Source organism: Haliaeetus albicilla, chromosome 24 (assembly GCF_947461875.1).
Source record: "Haliaeetus albicilla chromosome 24, bHalAlb1.1, whole genome shotgun sequence".
Taxonomy (NCBI): domain Eukaryota; kingdom Metazoa; phylum Chordata; class Aves; order Accipitriformes; family Accipitridae; genus Haliaeetus; species Haliaeetus albicilla.
Genome location: NC_091506.1, coordinates 17,060,632 through 17,080,774, shown reverse-complemented (window position 1 = coordinate 17,080,774; position 20,143 = coordinate 17,060,632). Strand labels below are relative to the sequence as shown.

Below are 20,143 nucleotides of genomic sequence, written 5' to 3'. Positions count from 1 at the left end.
TGAGGTAGGGCAGTATTATTCTCCCCATTTTACAGATGGGGAAACTGAGGCGCGGAGCAGGAAAGGTACCCGCTGGAGCGGGGTGGGGGCACAGCACCTGCCCCGGGCTCGCTGCCCCATCCTGGGCACAGGTCGGGGGGGTCCCCGCACCTGCCGTGGCTCATGCCCCCTCACCACCGCCGCGGGTGATGGGCAGCGACGGCGGAAGGTCCCCAGGGAAGCCCGGCAGGGCCGCGGCACGGGGGCTGAGCCCCGGGGCCGGCTCTCCCTGGGGCACCGGTGGGTGGGGGGAAGGTTGGCGTGGGCACCTGGTGCTGGCTAGTGGCTGCCGCCGCTCTTCCCCCCACCTGTGGCCCAGTCGATGATGATGAAGCTCAAGCTCATGACCATGAAGAGCACCCCGAGGAGGGCGAAGCAGGCAGCCTGCGGGGACAGGGAAGCAGGTCAGGGACAGCCAGGGCGACAGGGTCCCCAGCCCAGCCTCGGGACCCCCGTTCCTGTCATCCCCCTCCCATGCTTACCAAGATTTTGGGGGTGGAGCGCAGTGGCTCCTTGTCCTTGGGCATGATGCGGATGTAGAAGATGGCGGGGAAGATGAAGATGAGGCAGGGAGCGGAGGTGGCACCTGGAGCAGACAGGGACAGAGCGGGCAGGGGGCCCCCGCCCCACGGCTCAGCCCTCCCAGCCCCGCTGCCGGGCCAGGTCCTGTCCCCCTGCCTGCCACCGCCAGCCCTGGCAAAGCCTTCCAGGAACCCAGGGACGCCGTGTCCTGGCCCTGTCCCCATGCCCCTCCCCGCAGCCAGGGCCTTGGCACGGAGCCGGGTGCTGAGCGGGGGGGGAGCCTGGCTTGGGGGATCAAGGGAAATACCCAGGGGAAGAGCAAGTGCTGGCCGGCAGCGTGGCAACTGGCCGGCAACCCCTGTGGGAACCAGCTTGCCAGGACAGGGACAGGGCTAGGAACCCCCACACGGCACCTGGTCCCCGCACGGTGAGAAGGGGAAACTGAGGCACGGGGGGGTCAGGCAAAGCCCAGCGCCAGGCAGGGGCAGGGGCTGGCATGCTGCCCACAACACCCGGTGCCTGCAAAGGGACAGGAGCGGGGTGCTGCCACGCACCGATCAAGCCGAAGATGCCAAGGATGGAGGGGGCAAAGATGACCAAGAGGTTGATGAAGGTCAGCAGGACCACGGCGATGGTGACGTGGCGGATCCAGCTGAAGTCCTTTCCTTGGAACAGCATCTGCTGGATGGCCCGGCGCACCTGGGCACAGGGATGGGGTGTCATGCTCCATCCTTGAAGCCAGGGCCCATCCCATCCCCTGTCCCCACAGGCAGGATGGTCCCCAGCATCCCTTCCCAGCCCAGTCCCCACGGCCCTGCCAGTCCCTGTCACCCCTTCCCCTGCCCCAGCCCTGACCCTGATGCCCCACTGGTCCCTGTCACCCCCTCCCCTGCCCCAGCCCTGACCCTGATGCCCCACTGGTCCCTGTCACCCCCTCCCCTGTCCCAGCCCTGTCCCCACAGTCCCGCTGGTCCCTGTCACCCCCTCCCCTGCCTCAGCCCTGTCCCTGACACCCAGCCTGTCCCGTTCCCCAATCCCTGCAGACCCACCGATCCCTGCCACCCTGACCCCGGGCTTCGGCCCCATCACTGCCTCAGTTTCCCCTCTCAAAGCCCCATGAGGCCACTCACCGGGAAGAGGACGATGGGGACGGTGAGGGTGACAGCCGTCAGCACGGCCACCCGCACGCACAGGATGAGCACGTCGAAGGGGTCCACTTTGTTGTACGTGTGCAGCAGCTCCGACTCCACCCGGCCTGCAGGCACCGGCGGGGAACCGCTGGGTGAGCCCCAACACCGCCACCCCCCCGGTGCCGGCATGTCGGCAGGGCTCCCAGCCCCCTCCCCGAGGACTCACCGTAGAACGTGAGGTAGCCGAAGAGGGCGGCCAAGAAGTACATGAGGTACATGACCATGATGGAGATGTTGGAGATGCACTGCATCTTCTTCTTAGAGGGGCTGCAGGAGACGGTGGGCTCAGCACGGCCCCCCACGGCCCAGCCCACCCCTTGGCACCTGCTGGCACCCAGCACCCACCCAGCAAGGAGGGGTGATGCCGAAGCACCCTGGGGCGCATGCGGGCTATGCAGACAGGGGCAGCGTCCCCCTTCCTGGGCTGCGTCGTGGGTTGGATCACCCACCACCAACCAGTCACACACCCCCCCACCCACCCCAGGTTATATCACCAATCTCCTGGGGATGATATCACCCACTACCCACCCACCCATCCCAGGGTCATATCACCCACCTCCCCACGATGCCCCAGCGCAGGTCCCACACCCGGATAGCACTGCCTTTGGGTGGGTGCTGGACGAAGCCCACCCCTCCCCGTGGGTGCCCCCACCCAGGACTCACTTCTTCAACTCGGTGTAGATGGGCAGGACCTCGGGGTGGCAGACGAAGGCGAAGGCCATGATGGGGATGGTGTATGCCGTCTGCGCGAGAGAAGGGTGGCTGAGCGCCGGGGGCCAAGCTGGTGGGTGCCACCAGCGCTGGGACCACCCATCTTCATGGGGTGCACGGGGTGGGGGCTCACCCAGAGCCCCAGGGGTGCATCCCAGGTCCCTACCTGGGAGTTCAGGGTGAAGAAGCTGGGGGTGCAGGTGCCCTGGTCAGGCGCCTGGAGGACGGTGTAGCCATTCTGGTAGTCACTGGTGCTGACAGGGGTGACGTTGAGGCTGCCCGTGAAGTTCCCCTCCTGCTCGGGGAGCGGGCAGGGGATCTGGAACTTCTTGTAGATGACCTGGGGTGCGGGGGACATGGGGACAGTCAGTGCCCAGTGCCACCACCCCCCAGAACCGGCCGCCCAAGCCAGCACTGCACCCAGAGGGAGGGTGGCCCTGGAGGGACCCCTCTATGGGGCACCCTTTGCTGGCAGTGCCCCGCAGCGATGCTGGCCCCCTGGCCTGCCCCTGCCAGGGTGGGCAGTGGGCAGAGCGGGGCAGCGGCACGTGGAAGGGCTGTGCGCGCCGTTCTCCCCCCGGCACCCTCTCCCTTCCCCTCTCCCCAGCACTCGGCTCCTTCAGCCAAAAATAACCCAGCAGCGTGACAGCACTGCCATGACATCTCCACAGCCCGGAGCGCCCACTGTCCCCGCTGTCCCCACTGTCACCATAGCACGCAGCCTGGCCGAGCACTGGCGGAGCCATGCACGCTGGCAGAAGGGATGCTCGGCATCCCAAGCTGCTGGCATGTGCCAGCAGGTACTCACCGAGATGAGGAAGAAGCCCATACAGCTGAGGGAGAAGCCACTGGCGTAGCCGAGGTAGCCTAGGGAGGGATGAGAGCAACTGGTGGGTGCGGGCAGGACCCTCGTGCTGGCTGGTTGTCGCCTCCTTGCCCACCACCCCCAGGCTGGCATCATCACCCTGCCAGAGCCCCAGGGTGCCAGACCCTGGTGCCACAGGCGGCATCCCCCTGACTTACCCAGCTGCTTCATGAGGGCCAGGGGCAGGATAATGGTGATGGAAACCAGGATCACCAGGTAGTTCCCGTTCATGTACCAGTCCCTGGAAGCAGAGGGCCTGCTCACTGCCCCGCTCTGCCGGGGCACGGGACACACAGGCAGCCATCAGTGGGGGGGCTGTCTGCCATCCGTGGGGACCTCGGAGCTGGCAGCTCCAGGGACACTGGCAGCCCCTGAGGCTGGCATCCCTGCTGTGCTGGCATCCCCAGTGACCCCTGAGATGGTGTCCCTGGGGACCCCTGAGGCCAGCATCCCTGGGGACCCTTGAGCTGGGGTCCTACCTAACCCCCATAGCGGTGCATCCCCAAGGGCTAGAGGTGCTGTGGGCAGGCTGAGAACTGCTGTTCTCAGCACATGTTTGCCTGTGGGCAGCCTGGGGTACCAGCATCTGCAAGGTGCTCAGCCAGGTCCTCAACACCCCAGGCAGGGGGAGCTGCTCCCATCCGCCCGTGGAGCTGGACCCCTGCCCAGCCCTGGTCTCATGTGCAATCGAGTGCCCGGAGCAGCCAGGGTTGACCCTGGCTTGGACGCCCAGTCCCAGACTGGTGGAGGTCCCAGTGGCAGCTCTGCCCAGCATCTGCCTGGCTCTCACCCCCCATGCTGCCGGGTGGGGATGCAGGAATGGGGTGGAGGGGACCCATTCCCAACCAGACCCCCCGTCCCCCACCCCGCAGCCCCGGGCTCTGCTCAAGGAGGAAAGCCTGATCCCAAGGGGATGTGAGGAGCAGGGATTGGAAGTTCAGCCCGGTTTAATCCCACCCAGGGGCTTATTCAGCACTGACAGTTATCAAAAATAGTAGTGGCTTAATGGCACTAAATCCCTGCCATGGGCTGCACAGCTGGAGACGAAGCCCCGGCGCCTGCCCGGGGGAAGGCATGCAGGCAGCGTGGGCAGGAGGCACTCACGTGGTCTTCTCCTCCAGGTTGAGGAAGGTCTGGATGACGAGAGGCACTTCGGATTTGACGATGTACAGGTAGCTGGACATGGCTGCGGGGCAGACCAAGGTCATGCTGCGCCAGCGTGCTCCGGTCCTGTCCTGTCCCTGCCCCACCGCGTCCCCCCCCAGCCCCGTCCTCACCTCCGATGTTCTGCAGCGTGATGGCAATGGCCGCAGCCAGCTTCCCCGGCGTGCCGAAGGCTCGGTAGCCCAGCTGCTCGTAGGCGCGGATGCCTGCGGGACGGGGAGCAGTGGCGGGGTGAGGGCTGGGAGGGGACCCCCCGGCACAGCCCCGTTGGGGACCCGGCACTCACCCACGATGCCCGAGGACTTGAGCAGCAGGTGGATGGAGTAGCTGGAGAGCAGGGCCACCGCCGTCAGGAGGAAGCTGCGAGAGGACAGCACCGTCACCAGTGGGTCACAGCACCGGGCTTGGACACAGCCATGGGGCAAACCCCATGCAGGCAGGCCACCCGGCCCCTTGCGCTGGCACCAGCTGGGTGTTCACGCGGCGGATGGGCCGCAGGGTGTGGGGACCCCACAGCCATGGAGCTGCCCTAGCCCTGTGGGTCCATGTCCCCACACCCAAGGGGAGCCAGCACCCGAGTTCTTTGGGTCACATGGGGAAATCTGCTCTCGTATTAAGGAAGTTAAGCCTTCATCCTCCTCCTCCCCAGTGGGGCACAGCACCCAGCAGGGGCAGACAGGCTCATGCCAGGGATGGGCATTGCTCAGGCAGAAGGACACCGGCCCCTGCCTCACCCCAAGCCCTGGACTCCTTTCTCGCCCGCATCCCTGCCACCCACTGATCCCCTTGGAGGAGCCCCCCACACCTGGACCCCCCCACCCACACCCACACAGGTGTGCAGCACTCACAGGAAGAGGATGATGCCGGTGTTGGCCATGGCATAGGCCAGCCCCAGGATGCCGCTGCCCATGATGGCATTGCTCAGGTTGAAGACGGACATCCCAAAAGACGTCTTCCCTTCAAACTGCACGCAGGAGACACAACGGGGAGGGGATGCACCAGTCACACCGTGAGCTACCCCCATCCCACCACCACCACGGTGTCCGTGACCATACTCACATCGGTGAAGTGCGTCTGCTTCTTCTCGGCGCCATGGGGCAGGAACTCCTCCATCTCCGCTGTGCCAGACTGGTTCTCCTCAAACCTGGCCGCCGGAGGGAGGGGGGTGAGGGTGAAGCAGAGCCGGAGTCTGCCATGCCCCTCCCTGTGCCTGGGCAGCACTGGCTGGCATCGTAACGGCAGGGAGCAGCCGGGAGGACCTGCCAAACCCCTGGCACCCCTACTTGTCCCAGGGCCCCTACCTGTCACCTGCCAGCGAGGGGACGGCGGAGGCGGTGAGCGCGGTCGCATGCTTCCCGTTGGGCACCAGCTCCACCATCTCGGCCTGGAGGGGCACGTCCGTGGCGTCCATGGCGGGGAGGTGGCTGGGCTTGCTGCAGGCTCTCCTCAGGCTCTGCAAGAGGGGGGCAACAAGGGTCCAGCTCTGGGCGGGAGCACAGGAGGTGCTGGCGTGGGGTCCCACAAGTCCCGCATCCACCTGGGATGCTTGAGTCGGGTTCAGCACCAGTGCTGGTGGCACCGCAGTGACGGGCACCCAGGGATGACAGGGATGCCTGGCCGGGCATCACCATGGCTGGACTTCTCCCTTCTGCCCGCTCAGCACACGACGCCCCACGGAGCTCACCCCAGCTCCAACAGCCCCACGAGGGTCCTCAGGTGGGACTGTCCCCTGGCCCTGCCAGCCATCCCACAGCCCACCCCGCGGGGCCGCCCTGCTCCCCTGCCCGCAGCCCAGCCCCGGAGCCTCTGTCCGCGACGCCTGCCCACCTCCGCTCCCCTGCCCACAGCTCTCAGCTCCACGCCTCAGTTTCCCCTCCTGGAGACGGGTGCCGACAGGCGAGCGGGGGCGTTTGGGAGGGCAGCTGGGGACGGGGTGGGGAGCTCGGGGACCCCCCAGCCACCACTGTTACGTAAAGCCCGCGGCACTGCCCAGTGCGAAGGGCTCGCCTGCGTCCCGCCGCCCCGGGGACGGTGCTGCTGGGGTGCCAAGGCAGGGGGCTCAGGGGCACGTCAGGGCCGGACAAACGGAGCAGGAAAGAGCGCGGGGCCGGGAGACAGCTCCTTGGCAGGGGAAGGCGGCCGGGCTGCCGAGCGCGGGATGCCTTGGCACGCCGCACAAAGCTGCCTCTGTGCGAGCCCCAGCCCTCCCCGCCCCGCTGGGAAACGGCACCGGGTGGCTTTCTGGGGCAGGCTGTCAGCCGGGGTAGGGTCCCCCACCACCCTGGGGGGCTGGGGTCCTGTCCGGCCAGCTGGGGGGGCTCCACATTGGGGCCATGTCTGGCCGAGGGACGACGGCACCCAGCCGGAGGCGAGGGCTGGCCGGGATGCGGTGCAGTCCCCAACCCCAGGAGGATCCTGCTGCCCCATCACCCCGGTGCCTGGGGTCCCGGCGGGTGCCCATTTTTGTGCTCCCAGGGGATCGGTGGACCTGGGGACCAGGCAAGTCTTCCCATGGCACTACGGGGGCAAGAAGACACTGGGGACAGCAGCCCCCGCCCCGGCACGCAGGGGAAGGATGACATGGCGAGGTGTGGGTGCCAGCACCTCCAGGCTCCTGAGCCGCTGCCCTGCCTGTCCCTGCCCATCCAGGCCACCGAGGAGACCAGGCAGGGTCATCCCAGGCCACGCGCCGGCTGCCAGCACTGCTGGGGGGGCCGAGCCCCTAAGGCTGGCCCTGGGCGGGGGGGGGACACGGCTGGGCCACCCTGCCTGCGGCACCCAGCCCGGTGGGGAAACTGAGGCGAGGCGCAGGCCAGCGGGGACCAGAGCAGGGAGGCTCAGCCGTGCGGGGGAAAAGAAGGAAGCGCAGGGCAGGCGCTGGGCGATGATTTATCCCCTCTGCTAGGCCTCTGCTTGGGCCGGATCCAGGCACGAACAAGGCTGCCAGCACGTCCAAACGCCGCCGTTAACTCTGCGCCTTCCCGCCGCCGCAGGCGGGCATCGCCGAACCCACCGCTCCCGGTGCTGGGCTCAAGAGGGGCCACCAGATCCCCAGTGCTCCATCACCTCCCCGAACCCCCCCAGCACCGCCGGCCTGCCCGCAGGCAGGGCTCCGCTGCCTCCCACCCGTGGCAGGCAGAAGCTGCCCAGCTCCCCCTGCCCGCTCCCCCACGGGCGCCGGGGAGGCTGGGCGCTCTCCTCTGCAGCCCCTTTCTTCTCCCAGGTTATAATTACACCTCGCAGGGCGGCTCAGGAAATACCAGCTTCTTCCCCCGAGTGCCTCTCGGAATAGCAAGCGGCACGGCCAGGCTCATTTCGCATGCACCGGGCTTAGCACCGCCACCCAGACGCTTCCTCCCACCGGGCAGCCCTGGCACAGCCCTGGCACAGCCCTGGCACTGTCCCGGCACAGTTCGCTGCCACCTCCCCGGCCAGCCCCGGCCTTTGCCCCTTGGCCAGGGTCTCCCGGCAGCGGTGGCCGGGGAAGGGGGGGGGAGATGAAAGGGGAGGGAACGGGAGATGCTTCGATCGGGCAGAGCGTGCCCTGCCTGTCGCTGTTTGCCTTGCGATAAGGCTGGGCAGAACAGCAAATACATGGAGTGGCGGATGGCCCCGGGGGGGTGGCGTGGGTCCCCCCCCCAGGGCTGGGGGCAGCGGGTTCACCCCTGTCCCTGTGTGCCCACCTCAGCTGGGGACCTTCTGTTCCGGGCAAAGAGCATCTCCCCGGGGATCTCTTCCCGTGGCCTGCCAGCCCCGAGAGCCCCAGCCCACCGCGGGGCTGCCACACGGATGGGATGCTGCCGTCCTCGCTGCCACATTGGGCGGCACGTGTGCCACCTGGCATCGTCCCCCTCCTGACCGCCAGCCCCAGTGCCCGCTCGCCCACCCTGACAGCATGGGCACTGCCACATGCGTGGGCACAGAACCCCCCCCCCCCGCTGTGGCCCCCCGGGGCCATGTCCCTGGGGGTGCTGAGCCAGCTGCACTAATTTCCCAGCGTGCGCCTCTGCACTGCCTGCCGGCTCTGGGTGACAAGGACAGTGACAGCCTCGCTGCACCGAGACCTCCCACCTCTCCCTACCCAGTCCCGGCTCTCTGGGGCTGCTCCTGCTGTCCCACCGCTCAGAGACACCAGGGACATGTCCACCCCACCAACCCTCCGGCATGGCCAGGCAGCCTGAGCCGGGCCCCAGTGCCGTCCCGCAGCCCCCCCCGCGGGGAACGCCGAGCAGTATGCATAGGGCGGCACGTACCCTCCCCGTCGGCCACGTCTGCGCACCAGGGGAGGCTACGTTTGGTCTCGCACGCCGCGTCCCGGCCAGCGCAGATGCCTTCCCCCGCCTCGCCACGATGGGGACACGTGTGTGGGGCGGCAGGGCTCCCAAATCCCTGCCCTGCCCTGGCAGGCAGGCAGCAGGCAGCCCTGGGCTCGCTCTGGGGGCCAAGGGCACCCCAGCGGGGGATCCGGTCCTGGAAGGGGCTGCATCTCTCCGCCTGACACCTCGCTTCCACGCAGACTTTATTTAAAAGGTGGAAAATCCCAGCTAGGAGCAAGGCACACCCGGGAACGGGCAGGCTGGGGCAGGGGAGCTCTGTCGGCAATGCCAGCGGAATGCGTCGGGTGGGGGGGTCCGTCGCACCCGACAGCGTGGCGAGGAGGACGCGTATCACCCTGAGAAAACCTGGCCCTTCTGCTGTGCCGGTTCCCCCAGTCAAGCCTCGGCATGGCACGGTCCCCACCAGAGCACACCATGCCGGTGGGAGTACGGCACACATGGCAGCCGCTGCCTGCCAGCCCTGCCCGTGCCACGTGGCACCAGCCCGGGGTGCGATGACCCACCATGTCCCTGCAGCCCATGACACCCACCCGTGAGCACCCACTGCTCTCACCCGTGGGGGACGCAGGCGCCGGGTCTCCCTGGCAGCGGCTGGGTGCTTCCCCAGGCCAGGGACCCCAGCAGCGCAGAGACCCCCTCCCCATCTCCTCTCCCTCTGCAGATGAATCCCGGCTAATCCGCCCCAGCTGGGGCCGCGGGACTATTCCGGGTGGTAATCCGGCTTTAGCGCCAAGCCTGCCGCAGCTGCCGGCCTGCGTGCTAACAGCCAGGTACCCCACTGCTGCCGGTGTGTGCCGGGGGGCCGGCAGCAAGGCCCCCCTGCCTGTGCCTGCCTGCCCAGGTGGCTGTTCGGGTTTCAGCGGAGCCGGGCACGCAGAGGTCTCATGTTCCCTGCAGCTTCGCTGGCAACAGAGCCCTCCCAGAGGGACAGGCAGCATGGGCAAGCAGGCAGGGGCACCAGCTGTGTCCCCCCACTGCCATCAGCCCCCAGCCCTGGAGTCACCCCTGGCACCGCTGCTGGGCACGGGGTGACCCCCGGCCTGGGGTCCTCGGTCAGTCCCCTGGACTGTTACTGGGGATGGGGTGACCCCTACCTTGGGGTCCTTGGTCAGCCCCCAGGACCGCTGCTGGGCTCTGGGGGGTGTGGGCAGAGCTGGGGCAACAGCCCGAACCTGGGGGGGGTCCCTGAGCATCACCTCGCCGGGGAGGCTGGCCCCGGGACGGCAGGCACACACAGCGGGGACCCCCCCGCACCTCCCTTTGCCCCTCCACAGAGAACCCTCCCCCGGGACGGCGCTGGGAGCCCGGGTGCTGGGAGCAGAGCCAGCCCGACCCTGCGGGAGCAGGGCCTGCCCTTCCCCCCAAGCACAGGCAGACGTGGCTTCCCCCTGACCTGCCTTCCTAAAATTAGCACCCCAAACCTGTTTTTAAACCTATGGCATTTCTCCCCCAGCACCTCCCAGCCAAGCAGAGGCAGTGCCATCGTCCCACCTCTCTCCGGGGCAGCAGGCACCCAGAAGGGCAAATTTGGCTACGCAGGGGCACGGCTGTGCACCTCACCTGTGGGGGTGAGGATTCAGGGGTGTACCCCCCACATGCATGGGGACACCGGCAGCCGTGGGGAGGGACGACTGGAGACAACCTGCCCAGTGCATGGCTGGAAAGCCCCTCAGGGTAGCCCCACTGCAGACCCTCCCCAAACAGACCTGCTGGAGACCCTCATGAGATAGCCCCACTAAACAGCCATGCCAGACACCCCACTCGTGGTCCCAGCAGGAGCTGGGCGGCGCAGTCACCAGTCCTGGGCTCACCTAGCCCCAGGGCAACCTGGGGTTTCAGCCCCAAATACCACACTGTGGCTCAGCCTCAGGCTTAGGCGATGCCCTCGGCGCTCCGGCCAGAGCAGAATTGGCAGCAGCAAGAAGGAGCAAGTGGCTCTCGAAGGCGCTGTCCTGGCTAGCTGGGCTGTGGCGGCACCGACACCTGCCCCGGCAGCTCCAGACCGTCCCCACCACACCATGCAGGGAATGGTGTCCACCCAGGGTCTTCCCTCGAAGACCACAAGCAGCACCCCTGTCCTCGGGGATGGCTCTGCCCGATCCTGGGGATGTGCCAGCAGGCTCGTGGCCACCAGCCCCAGCACCGTTCAGCAGCAAGGGACGTGCTAGGGTCTGAAACACATCAGGGAGGGGAAAGGCACCGCAAGGAAGGGGGTTGCAGACCCAAACATCACAGGGGGGGCATGGGGAGGGTTTCCCAGCACCAGAGCCATGGCGTGGCTCGGCCACGGCGATCCCATGCTGGTCATGTGCCCCAGGATGGGGCCACGGGACAGGTACCAGCCACCACCACCATGCCACGTCCTCCCACATCCAAGCACTGCTACCAAGGCGAGCTGGGAAGAGTGGTGGGGAAACTGAGGCATGGGTCTGGAGGCCAGGGAGCAGCAGGGGAGCCATGCCCAACACCAGGACAGCCCAGGCTGCCACTGGCACAACCCGGTGTGGAAGGAAGGTGTTGAGCCCGTGCGAGACAAGGTCAGGCAGCAGAGGCAGCTGGCAGCATGGCGACGGGAGCAGGGACGGGGACAGGGTGGGCACAGCGTGAGGCTCGTGGCACCCAGCATGGCTCTAGGGGAGGCTCGATGGGACAGCGGCTTGAGCCCAAAGCGTCTCAGCCAGCTTTAGGCTCAATGTTGGTGGTTGCTTTAAATTTAAAGCCAGTGCACTGCCCATCAGGAGCTCAGGGCCACCAAGGGAGGATGGTGGCGCAGATGGTGGCATTGCAGGGACTGATGGGCAGGTAACGCCTAAAAAAAAAAACACATTAGGTTTTCTATCGCACCTCTGGAGATGTGTTTCACCTCAGAAGCAAGACGCTTTCCAGGAGTTCCCACTCCCTAATACACACCAGGCCTAGGTGGGATGATGTTGAGGGGTTGATGGCAAAAAATCCAAACTGCCATTTGCTGCAGGCAGTGCTGGGGACACCAGGAGGGGCTGGCCTCGTGTGCCCCCCCAGCACAGCAGTCTGTCCTGACCAGGGGCCGCGACCTGCCCAAGCCCTGTGGGACCACCTCTGCCCCCAGCCCTGCCACTCTCACCAACAGGCCATCCCGCCACCCTGGTGTCCTCTCCCCGGTCCAGGGACAGCAGGACCACGCTGGTTGTCCCCCCGCCAGCACGGGGGACTCAGCCAGCCCCGGACCTGCGTCAGTGGCCAGGGAGGCGTGCGGCGGCCGAGACCCACGCGGCGAGGAGGGCCGGGGGCACGGGGGGCCCGGCCCCAACCCGCCTCTGTTTTCTCAAGGGCTGCATTTCCAAAGGAGCTCGTGGGATCCCGCTCCTTCCCCCCGTCCCCACGCGCCAAGGAAAATAGGCCTTGCCGGTGCCTGTTTGTTTGCCGTGGCTACGGCCCCGGCGTGTGATTACAGCTGCAGCACGGCCAGGCGCTGTGGGGCCCTTTGCGCCTTGGCCAGGTTCCCCCGTGGTGCCGGCACCCCCCATGCCGTCCCCGGGTGAGCCGGGGTGCCCCTGCTGTCCCCCAGCATCCCTGGCCACCAGAGCCAGGGCACACCAGCGCTCGGTCCCTGGGGGACAGGGCAGCATCGCGGGGCACGGAGGGCTTTCTCTGGGGTGCCCCCACAAAGCTGGGGGGTGAATGCGTGCCGGTGGCCAGCAGCAGGGACCGGGCAGGTCTAACGGCTCAGCTTGGGCTTGGTCCAAACGCCAGTGGAAAATTCCCCGTCTCCTCCACGGCGGCTCAGTGCAGCCATGCCCTCCGCAGCCAGCCAGGGCTCAGCCCCACGCCAGGGCTCTGCCTTCCCTCCATCCCACCTGCCGGGGATTTGCCGGGTCCCCTGGCTCGCCCGTGCCACCACAGAGCCAGCCCCCGCCACGGGGAGCCCAAGGCCAGCAGCTGCCTGCTGTGCCTCAGTTTCCCCTTGGGGAAGGTTTCTCTCTGGCAGGACATTTGCAAGCCGCCCTGGGCAGAGCAGGCCGCCGTGCCGGCTGGCACGGGACACGTGTGGCCGGTGGGAACGCAATGTGCCGCCTGCTTTTCCACACTGCCGTCCTGGCCAGCCAGGCTCTATAAATACCCCGGCCTGGAGAAGCACCGCACGCACAACCCAGCCAAGGCCCGGCAGCGCCCGTGGTGGCCGGCATCGCTCTCCCCAGCCGTGCCCCCCGCCGTGCACCGCTCCTCGCCCCAGTACCCTGACACCCGATCCCGGCTACGACCGCTTCCAGCCTTAAGAAACATATGTTGTTCCCACGGGGGATTAAAAATTAAAGCAGAAAAAAGGGAAAGAAAAGAGCGTTTGAGGGTTGACGTTGTTATTATTATTATTACCCGCAAAGCGGGCGGTGACGCCGAAGCCCCCCAGCACCACGCCGCAGGCAGGAGGTTTCCCTGGGCATTTGGGTGGAAAGGGTGCGAGGCAGCGCTCTGCCTTCCCTCTGCCCTCGCAGGATTTGTTACCCACCCGCGGGAGGGTTTCAGCAGCTGGAGAGGGAAGTGGCAGGAGAAAAGCAAAGCAAACAGCCCCGGGGCGCTGCCACCTGCCAGGGCAGCCGGAGCCCCGGAGCTTTTCCCCGGTGCCACCGGGGGCCGGCGGGGGAACTTGTCCGGCTCCGGGAGGAAGAGGAGGAGGAGGAGAAGGGGAGCACCGGGCTTTGCGGGAGGAGAGCGGGGCCGGGCGGGGGGCGAAGGGAGATGGGTCGGGGCGGGGGGGGACACACGACGGGACACGGACGACTGAGGGGAGGCGAGGGGTGCGAGCCCCCGGCAGCCTTGAGCCACGGAGTTTCTCGAAGGAGAAGGCAAAAAGCACGGGGGTGCGTGCAACTGGGGAGACTGGGAAGGACTGGGGGGGGGGGGCGACGACGACGACTTACCTGCCCCCCTCTCCGGCGGTGCCTCTGCTGCGGGCTGGGGCGAGCAGCCCCCGGTGGCCAGCCCCGCGGTGCCGCGGATTAGAGACTATCCTGCGGCCGTAATCCCGGCGGAGCCGGAGATTAAACCGGAGCCGGGCCCGCCCCCAGAGCAGCGGCTCCCAATCTCCGCGCCGCCGGGACAGCGTCAGGGGCAGCGCCGGGGAGTGACCGGCCGCGGGGCGGGGGGGGAGCGCACCCGGCCCCGGCCCCGGCCCCGGCCCCGCCTCGCCCGCCGCCCCTCCTTCGGCTATCGCCGCCCCACCGGACCTTGGTGCCTCACCGGGCATGGCCATCCCCCGGGCATCACCCACCCACCGGGCATCAGTGCCCCACCGGGCATCGGTACCTCACCAAGCATCCCCACCCCACTGGGCATGGCCACCCCACCCGGCACCGGTGCCCCACCGAGCATCACCACCCCGGTGGCCATCGCTACCCCACCGGGTATTGACGCCCCACCGGGTATCCCTACCCCGAGCACCCGGGGGCTGCTGTCGGAGGCCAGCGACTGGCTCTCGAAGCGGCAGGGCTCTTGCAGTTGCTCTAACCTAACCTGAAGGGCTAAATCCAGCATGCATTGAGGGCGGGTGCTGGGTTTTCTCCCCTCAGAGGGAGGGGCAGAGTCGCCCAACAGCTGGGGAAGGTCCTCCCCAGCACCCCCCGCAGACAGGTTCTCCCCCCGGCCTGGGAAGCTCTAGTCGTTCCCACGTTAAGCCAGCCCAGCTGGCTGCCCCATTCGAGGTGCCGGCCACCCCCGCAGTGGCTGCCCTGGCACCTCAGGACACTAGGAGCAAACAATCCATGTGGGATCATCCCAACGTGACCCAGAGTGGGGGGAATAGTCTGGTCCCCTCCTCCAGTCTCCATCAAACTTCCCCACTTGAGCTGAAACACCTCTTCTTTCATGGAGACACTATTTTGAGGTCTATCCCCAAGGAAGTGCCCCAAAGAGGAAATTTCTTCTCCCAAGAGCATCCCATGCACTGCAGGGAGAGCCAGGAGCTCCTGGCCAGCCACCAGCTGTGTCCCTGTAGGTTCCCTGCCCCTTCCCAAGGGCTGTCACCTCCACACTGCCTCCTGCTCCTCTGCCCTGCCTGGCTTTTACCTTAGAGGAAAATCTTTGGGGTCCATGCTGCAGCGAGGCTGGGGCTTGGTACACCCACCTCCCCATGCAGAGCAGCGAGCCCTGCACAGCCGCCGCACATTGGCAGGACAGCTCCATGCATTGCTGGGAGGCTTTATTTGTGTTACGCATATCTTTCATAAATCCTCGGGAAGCCTCGGGCGGCCTGGGATGGAAACGATTCCACTGGCCAGCAGCAAGCATCGCCATCAGGCTGGGAGGAGGAAAACCTCCCCTCGCCCCACTGGCAGCAACGGCACCCTCTCGCTCAGCCATTGCGGGACGTTAAATATTCAGCAGCAGCTCTGCCCTCCTCGCGCTCCTGGCAATCCCACGGCTCCTGTTACTGCTGCTCTCCTTTGGTCAGAGACATCCATTAACTAATTTCTAATAACAGCAGCATGCGTAACTGCTGAACCAGCGCTGGCTGGCATGCCGGGGGACCAGAGGCAGCTAGGTTTGGCAGGGTGGCAAGGGGGGAGTCGGAGGCACCCAGAGCCATGGACATGATTGGTTTCAAGCCATCCGCTTAACCCTTCCCCTGCCCTGGCAAATGCGGGCGCCAGACACGTGGCACCGGTGTGGAGACGCCCTGGGGACAGGCGGCAACGCACCTCGCTGTGGTTTGTAAAAGGAGGCCAAGAGCTGCCGCCCTGTAAGCAAACATGGTCCAGGCAGCTGGGGATGGGGACAGGCAGCACGGCCCCACGGCATGGGGTGCAGTGCCCGCTGGCAGGGTGGGCATGCTGGGGGGCCAGGGCGTGGGCAGTGACTCAGAGCCTGCCAGCTCCTTCCCATCCTCCAAATGCCGCCCTTCCCCTTCTCCTGTTGGCACAAATGAAGCCATGCCCCCTTTTCATCATCCTGTCTCTTGCCCAGCGTGTGACAACCGCCTCCATCGTTTCCCCCTTTTCAGCTGAGCAAAGCAGATGCCCACACCATCCCCACCATGCCCAGCTGAAGCTTTGCAGAAAATCAAAGCAGTGAGGAGGAGGAAAATAGAGCAAAGACATCCCAAACCTCCCAGAGCCTGTCCCAGAGGGTCCCCTCACCCTGCAGCCAGTACATGGCGGCTCCAGCCCTGTACAGCCAGGCTGGCCATACAGGGGGGAGCCGACATGAGGACGGGTCCCCTCGCCACAGCCAGGGGCTGCCTGGGAGAGAGACTGGCTACAACCCTCCTCTCAGCCCCCCAAGGACCCCAGCAGACAGTGCTTCCCCTGCACAGCTCTGGTGGTGTCAGGCCTGTGCCTGGGATCCAGCAGATTGCGAAACTGCAGCCGTGTGGTTTTCTCCAGCCGGCTGGAAAGTTTGACGCCGGATTCCCGTATGTGAGGAGCCTTTGGGGGAGTGCGGCACGGCGCGTCCCGCCGGCAGCATCCTGCCTCACCGGTGGTGAGGAGCTGAGCGTTGTGCCGCGCCACAGCCCTCACCTGCAGCCCACCCCCGTGCGGTTTGCTTTCTCACCAATTCCCCAGCCAAAAGCTGCCCTATTTTTTATCCTTCAGCCACACTCGGAGATGGAGCAGATTAAAGTGAACCCATAAATCCCCTTGGCCTCAAGAGCATCCTGGCGTGGGACAAGGGCAGCCAGGACCCGGCCATGAAGGAGTGGGTGTCATGCATGGCCAGAGCATGCTCTCCTTGTCATGCTTGGATTCCTCGCCCGGCCTCTGCGCCTGCTGCCTGCCACTGCCCGCTGTTCCCAGGGCTGAGATGGGAGATGGCAGGAAGATAATGGTGGAGATAACAGTTAGATCTGCAGCCTAAGCAGTGTACCCCCCCGCCACCACTGTGGCCTCTCGAGCAAGAAGCTGCCTGGAGCTTGTCCTTGCCGGGAACGTGCCAGCGGGTGCCTCTGATGCGCAGACACGGCCCCAGCACCCCCCTCAGCAGCTCTGAGACCACCACTACCCCCCCCAGACGCCACTGCCAGCACTGTGCCAGCACTGGGGAGCAAGTGAAAAGGACTGGGGAAGCCGGCGGGGGGCAGCTCCTGGCCCCCTCCCTCGCCCTTGACGGCCGGCTCCCTCGCGGCACACTCTGTCATGTGGCAGGGCACAACAACAACAAGGACTAATTGGTTAATGCGATTTCAAAACATGATTTGCAATTATAACTTGCCAGAGAGCATTCAATGATCCCGCACATCGGGAGAGTGGGTTTTTCTCCTTCGTTTGTTCCTGGAACCTCGAAACCAATTAACTTTACAGAAGCCAGAAGCAAAGCGCTGCTCAGCAGACCTGAAGGGTGGGTTATCTCTGGGCTCAATCGCTTCCCTGCCAAGTGTGGCATCGGGAACCAAGGACCCGAGGACAAGCCCTGGGGTAACCCTGCCACTTCTCCCTGCACCACTGCGGGGTTTGGAGGGAGGTCCTGGGAACCCCCAGCTCCCGCAGCCCCTGCCGGGATGCTGGTCCCACACAGGCTCCTCTAGCTTCCAGCCATCAAGCACCACAGTTGCTTGGAAGCACTTCAGGGCGGGCGGATGCCCTGAGCCTTAAGAGATGGGGACAAACTGTTCTTCTTGGCATAGGGCGACCATCCCCTCTGTCACCTGTCACCTCCGGAGGCGCCGGCAGCAGCCCACTCATCTCTGCCACCCTGGCAGGGCAGCCATGTCCCCGCTGGCCCCGCTGGCCAGGGCCAGGGGCTTTGCTTCCGTGGGCTTGCCATCCTGCAGCAAGGGCTTAAATGCCTTTAAGGCAATTAAGCAAGGACTTAGCAAGGTCTTTAATGCCTTTAAATGCAACTTAAATGCCTTTAAAGCCAAACGAGCCCACGTGGCTGTGATGCTTTCGAAACATTCAGCACCCAGCGCGCCACTCCAGGGCAGCTTCTCAGGATCTTGGCCCATTTCCCCAGTGTCCCCAGCTGCTGGGCTCCATTGCTCCCCACATCCCACTGGAAAGCTGGCCATGGGGCCAGCAGCATTTTCCCTTGAGCGGGCAAAGAGGGGCGGGGTACCAGCTGCTGGAGGGATGCTCTGGCAGCTATCCCTCGGGATGATGCCAGGGTCCCACTCTGCTGGGGGACCCCTGCTCGCAGGGAGACCTGGAGGACCTGCCAGCCCACAGGGGATACTCCCACGTGCAGGGGACCTGAGGGTCTCCAGGCCGTGAGCTGCCCTCCATCAGCTCCCTGAGCCCCGGGGTCCTCGATCCAACAGGGAGCTCGGCATCCCACACCACAACCTCCCAGGATCCCTTGGGAAAGGGAGGGAGCACAAGCAGTTCCCAGAGCCTCCAAGGAGATACACGGTGATGCCAGCAGCACAGGACAGCTGGGCTGGGCTGCCCTATACCCCAAAACCCGCCTGGGCCGGGCGCAGGGCCAGACCCCCAGCCAAACCTCCCTGGGACGCCAGGTCCAGGGCCGAGCTGCAGCTGGGGTGGGCAGTTAATGTTTAGCGGAGCGGAAGCAGGGCCATGGCACGGGGCAGTGGAAGGAAATGTGGGGCATCGTTGGGGGGTCTGCAGTGCCCAGGGGGGTCTCCCGTTCAAACGTGAGATCCCCAGCAAGCCGTTACAAGTGCAGACCTGGCTGGGGGAGCCCCGGGGGGGCCAGGCACGCTCCCAGGGCCTCAGCAGCAGGGCAGCAGATGGCTGGGGAGCTGGGGATTGGGGAGCAGGGGAGGACCGGGGACGCCTTTCGGCCCACATGACTGTAGCATCCTTGTTTAAAGATATAAATAACTGGGCTGAAAACAGAGACGCAGCCACAGCCATGTCCCTCCTCTCCCCGGGGGACAGTGGTTGGTCCAGAGACGACTGAGGAGCAGATACGGCTCGTGCGGCCCCAGCGAAGCTGCGGTCTGCTCTGGATCCCCGCGGAAGGCACCGACAGGACTGTGCCAGGCCCCCACCCTCACCAGGGTGACTGGCGGTCCCAGGGCCAGACGGCAGCACAGGGTCCTGCCGGGTGTGATCCGGCCACGAGGAGGAGAGGGGATAAAGGCCTTTTCATGGCCCGCCAGGGAAAAGGATTCAGCAGGAGGAGCACAAAAGGACATGCCGGTGCTCAGGACTGAGGCTGCCATGACCCCAGCACCAGGGTCCCCGAGCTCCACCAGCGGTTGGGGCAAGCAGGGGGGCAGCTGGGGAGTGCTGGGTGCCAGGGTCCCGGCAGGAAGCCCCGGTTCCCCACCAGCATCACCCAGCCTTACGCTTGGGTGGGCTGAGACTGGCGCCGTTTCAGGCTGGGCAGCGCTGGCATGGTGGCCCCCTCCACGGTTGGGAAAGCCCCGGGGCGGCTGCCCCTCTCCCTCCCCTCTGAGCTGGCCGACAATTGGCTGCCGGGGGGGACGCCGGCCTTGATCCGCACCACTGGCCGTCCCCACGGCTGAGCAAACAGAGAGGAAAACAGCCCCAGCCGGCCCCCACCACCACCGGCATGCAGCCAGGCCCCCGGCACCACTCAGTACTCTGGGCCCTGGGACCCCCGCCACTGAGCAGAGCTGGCAGCACCGCCCTGCCCGGTGCTGCTGGGGGGCTTAACGGTACCGGTTCCCACAGCTGGGAAAGAGCTCTGGGGCTCCAGGGACTGAGCCAGGAGGAGGGAGCAGGAGTCGGCGTAAGCACCCACCGCGCTGGTGGAGGGGCTGTGCTGAGGCAGCCAGTGCAGCGGGGAAAGTGCTGAGGCTCAGCCAGGGCAGCCCCGTGACCGCTGGCCCTGGGTGCAGGGCAGTCCCTCCTTGCCCAGTCCAGGGGTCAGCTTGCCCAGTTCAGTGCTGTTTGCCGTGGGGCTGGGCCAGTCCCTGGGGGCTGCGGGCCAGCCAGGGCCAGCCGGTCAGCAGCAGGCAGCCAGCATGTGCCAGGGGCACATGCCACGGCCCTGCCCAGCTACCCCACACACTCCCCCCACAGCCTGATTCCCTGAAGCCCTTCCCCATCGGCAGAGCATGGCGATTCATGGAAATTGCCCCCAAGCCCCCTTCTTGGAGCTCCCCCGTTGGAGGGGTACCCCACTCCTGCTCAAGGCTGGGGAGATGCCAGAGGCCGGCTCCAGCCCCATTTCTCCCCAGTGCACCCCATGCCACCCAAAGCCCCCTGCCACCTGCTCCGCAGCACCTCTGGGATCCCCACCCGGCCTGCGGGCAGCGGGTCCCACCCGTCACCACCACCAGGCTCAGCCGGCCTAGATGGCCGGGATGGGCACGGGGGGTGCCACCGGCAGCGGTGCTCATGGTTGCACTGCGGCCAGGGTAGGGACGGGGGGACACGGGCTTCCAGCCGCCCTCCTGGCACTACAGCTCC

General features: G+C 66.3%; 1 protein-coding gene across 1 annotated transcript; it reads right to left on the bottom strand.

Annotated features, from left to right (window-relative positions):
* Window positions 1-13,882, bottom strand: SLC38A3 (solute carrier family 38 member 3). The gene is made up of 16 exons (XM_069812371.1): window positions 13,727-13,882; window positions 5,793-5,944; window positions 5,551-5,635; window positions 5,340-5,455; window positions 4,778-4,851; window positions 4,605-4,697; window positions 4,432-4,513; window positions 3,486-3,568; window positions 3,271-3,329; window positions 2,629-2,802; window positions 2,415-2,494; window positions 1,918-2,018; window positions 1,692-1,816; window positions 1,116-1,260; window positions 522-625; window positions 1-423 (listed from the first exon to the last, which is right to left on the bottom strand). The coding sequence occupies exons 2-16, from the start codon at window positions 5,900-5,902 to the stop codon at window positions 319-321; spliced, it is 1,536 nt and encodes a 511-aa protein (XP_069668472.1). The 5' UTR covers window positions 5,903-5,944; window positions 13,727-13,882; the 3' UTR covers window positions 1-318.
* Between the last annotated feature and the right edge of the window lie 6,261 nt (window positions 13,883-20,143).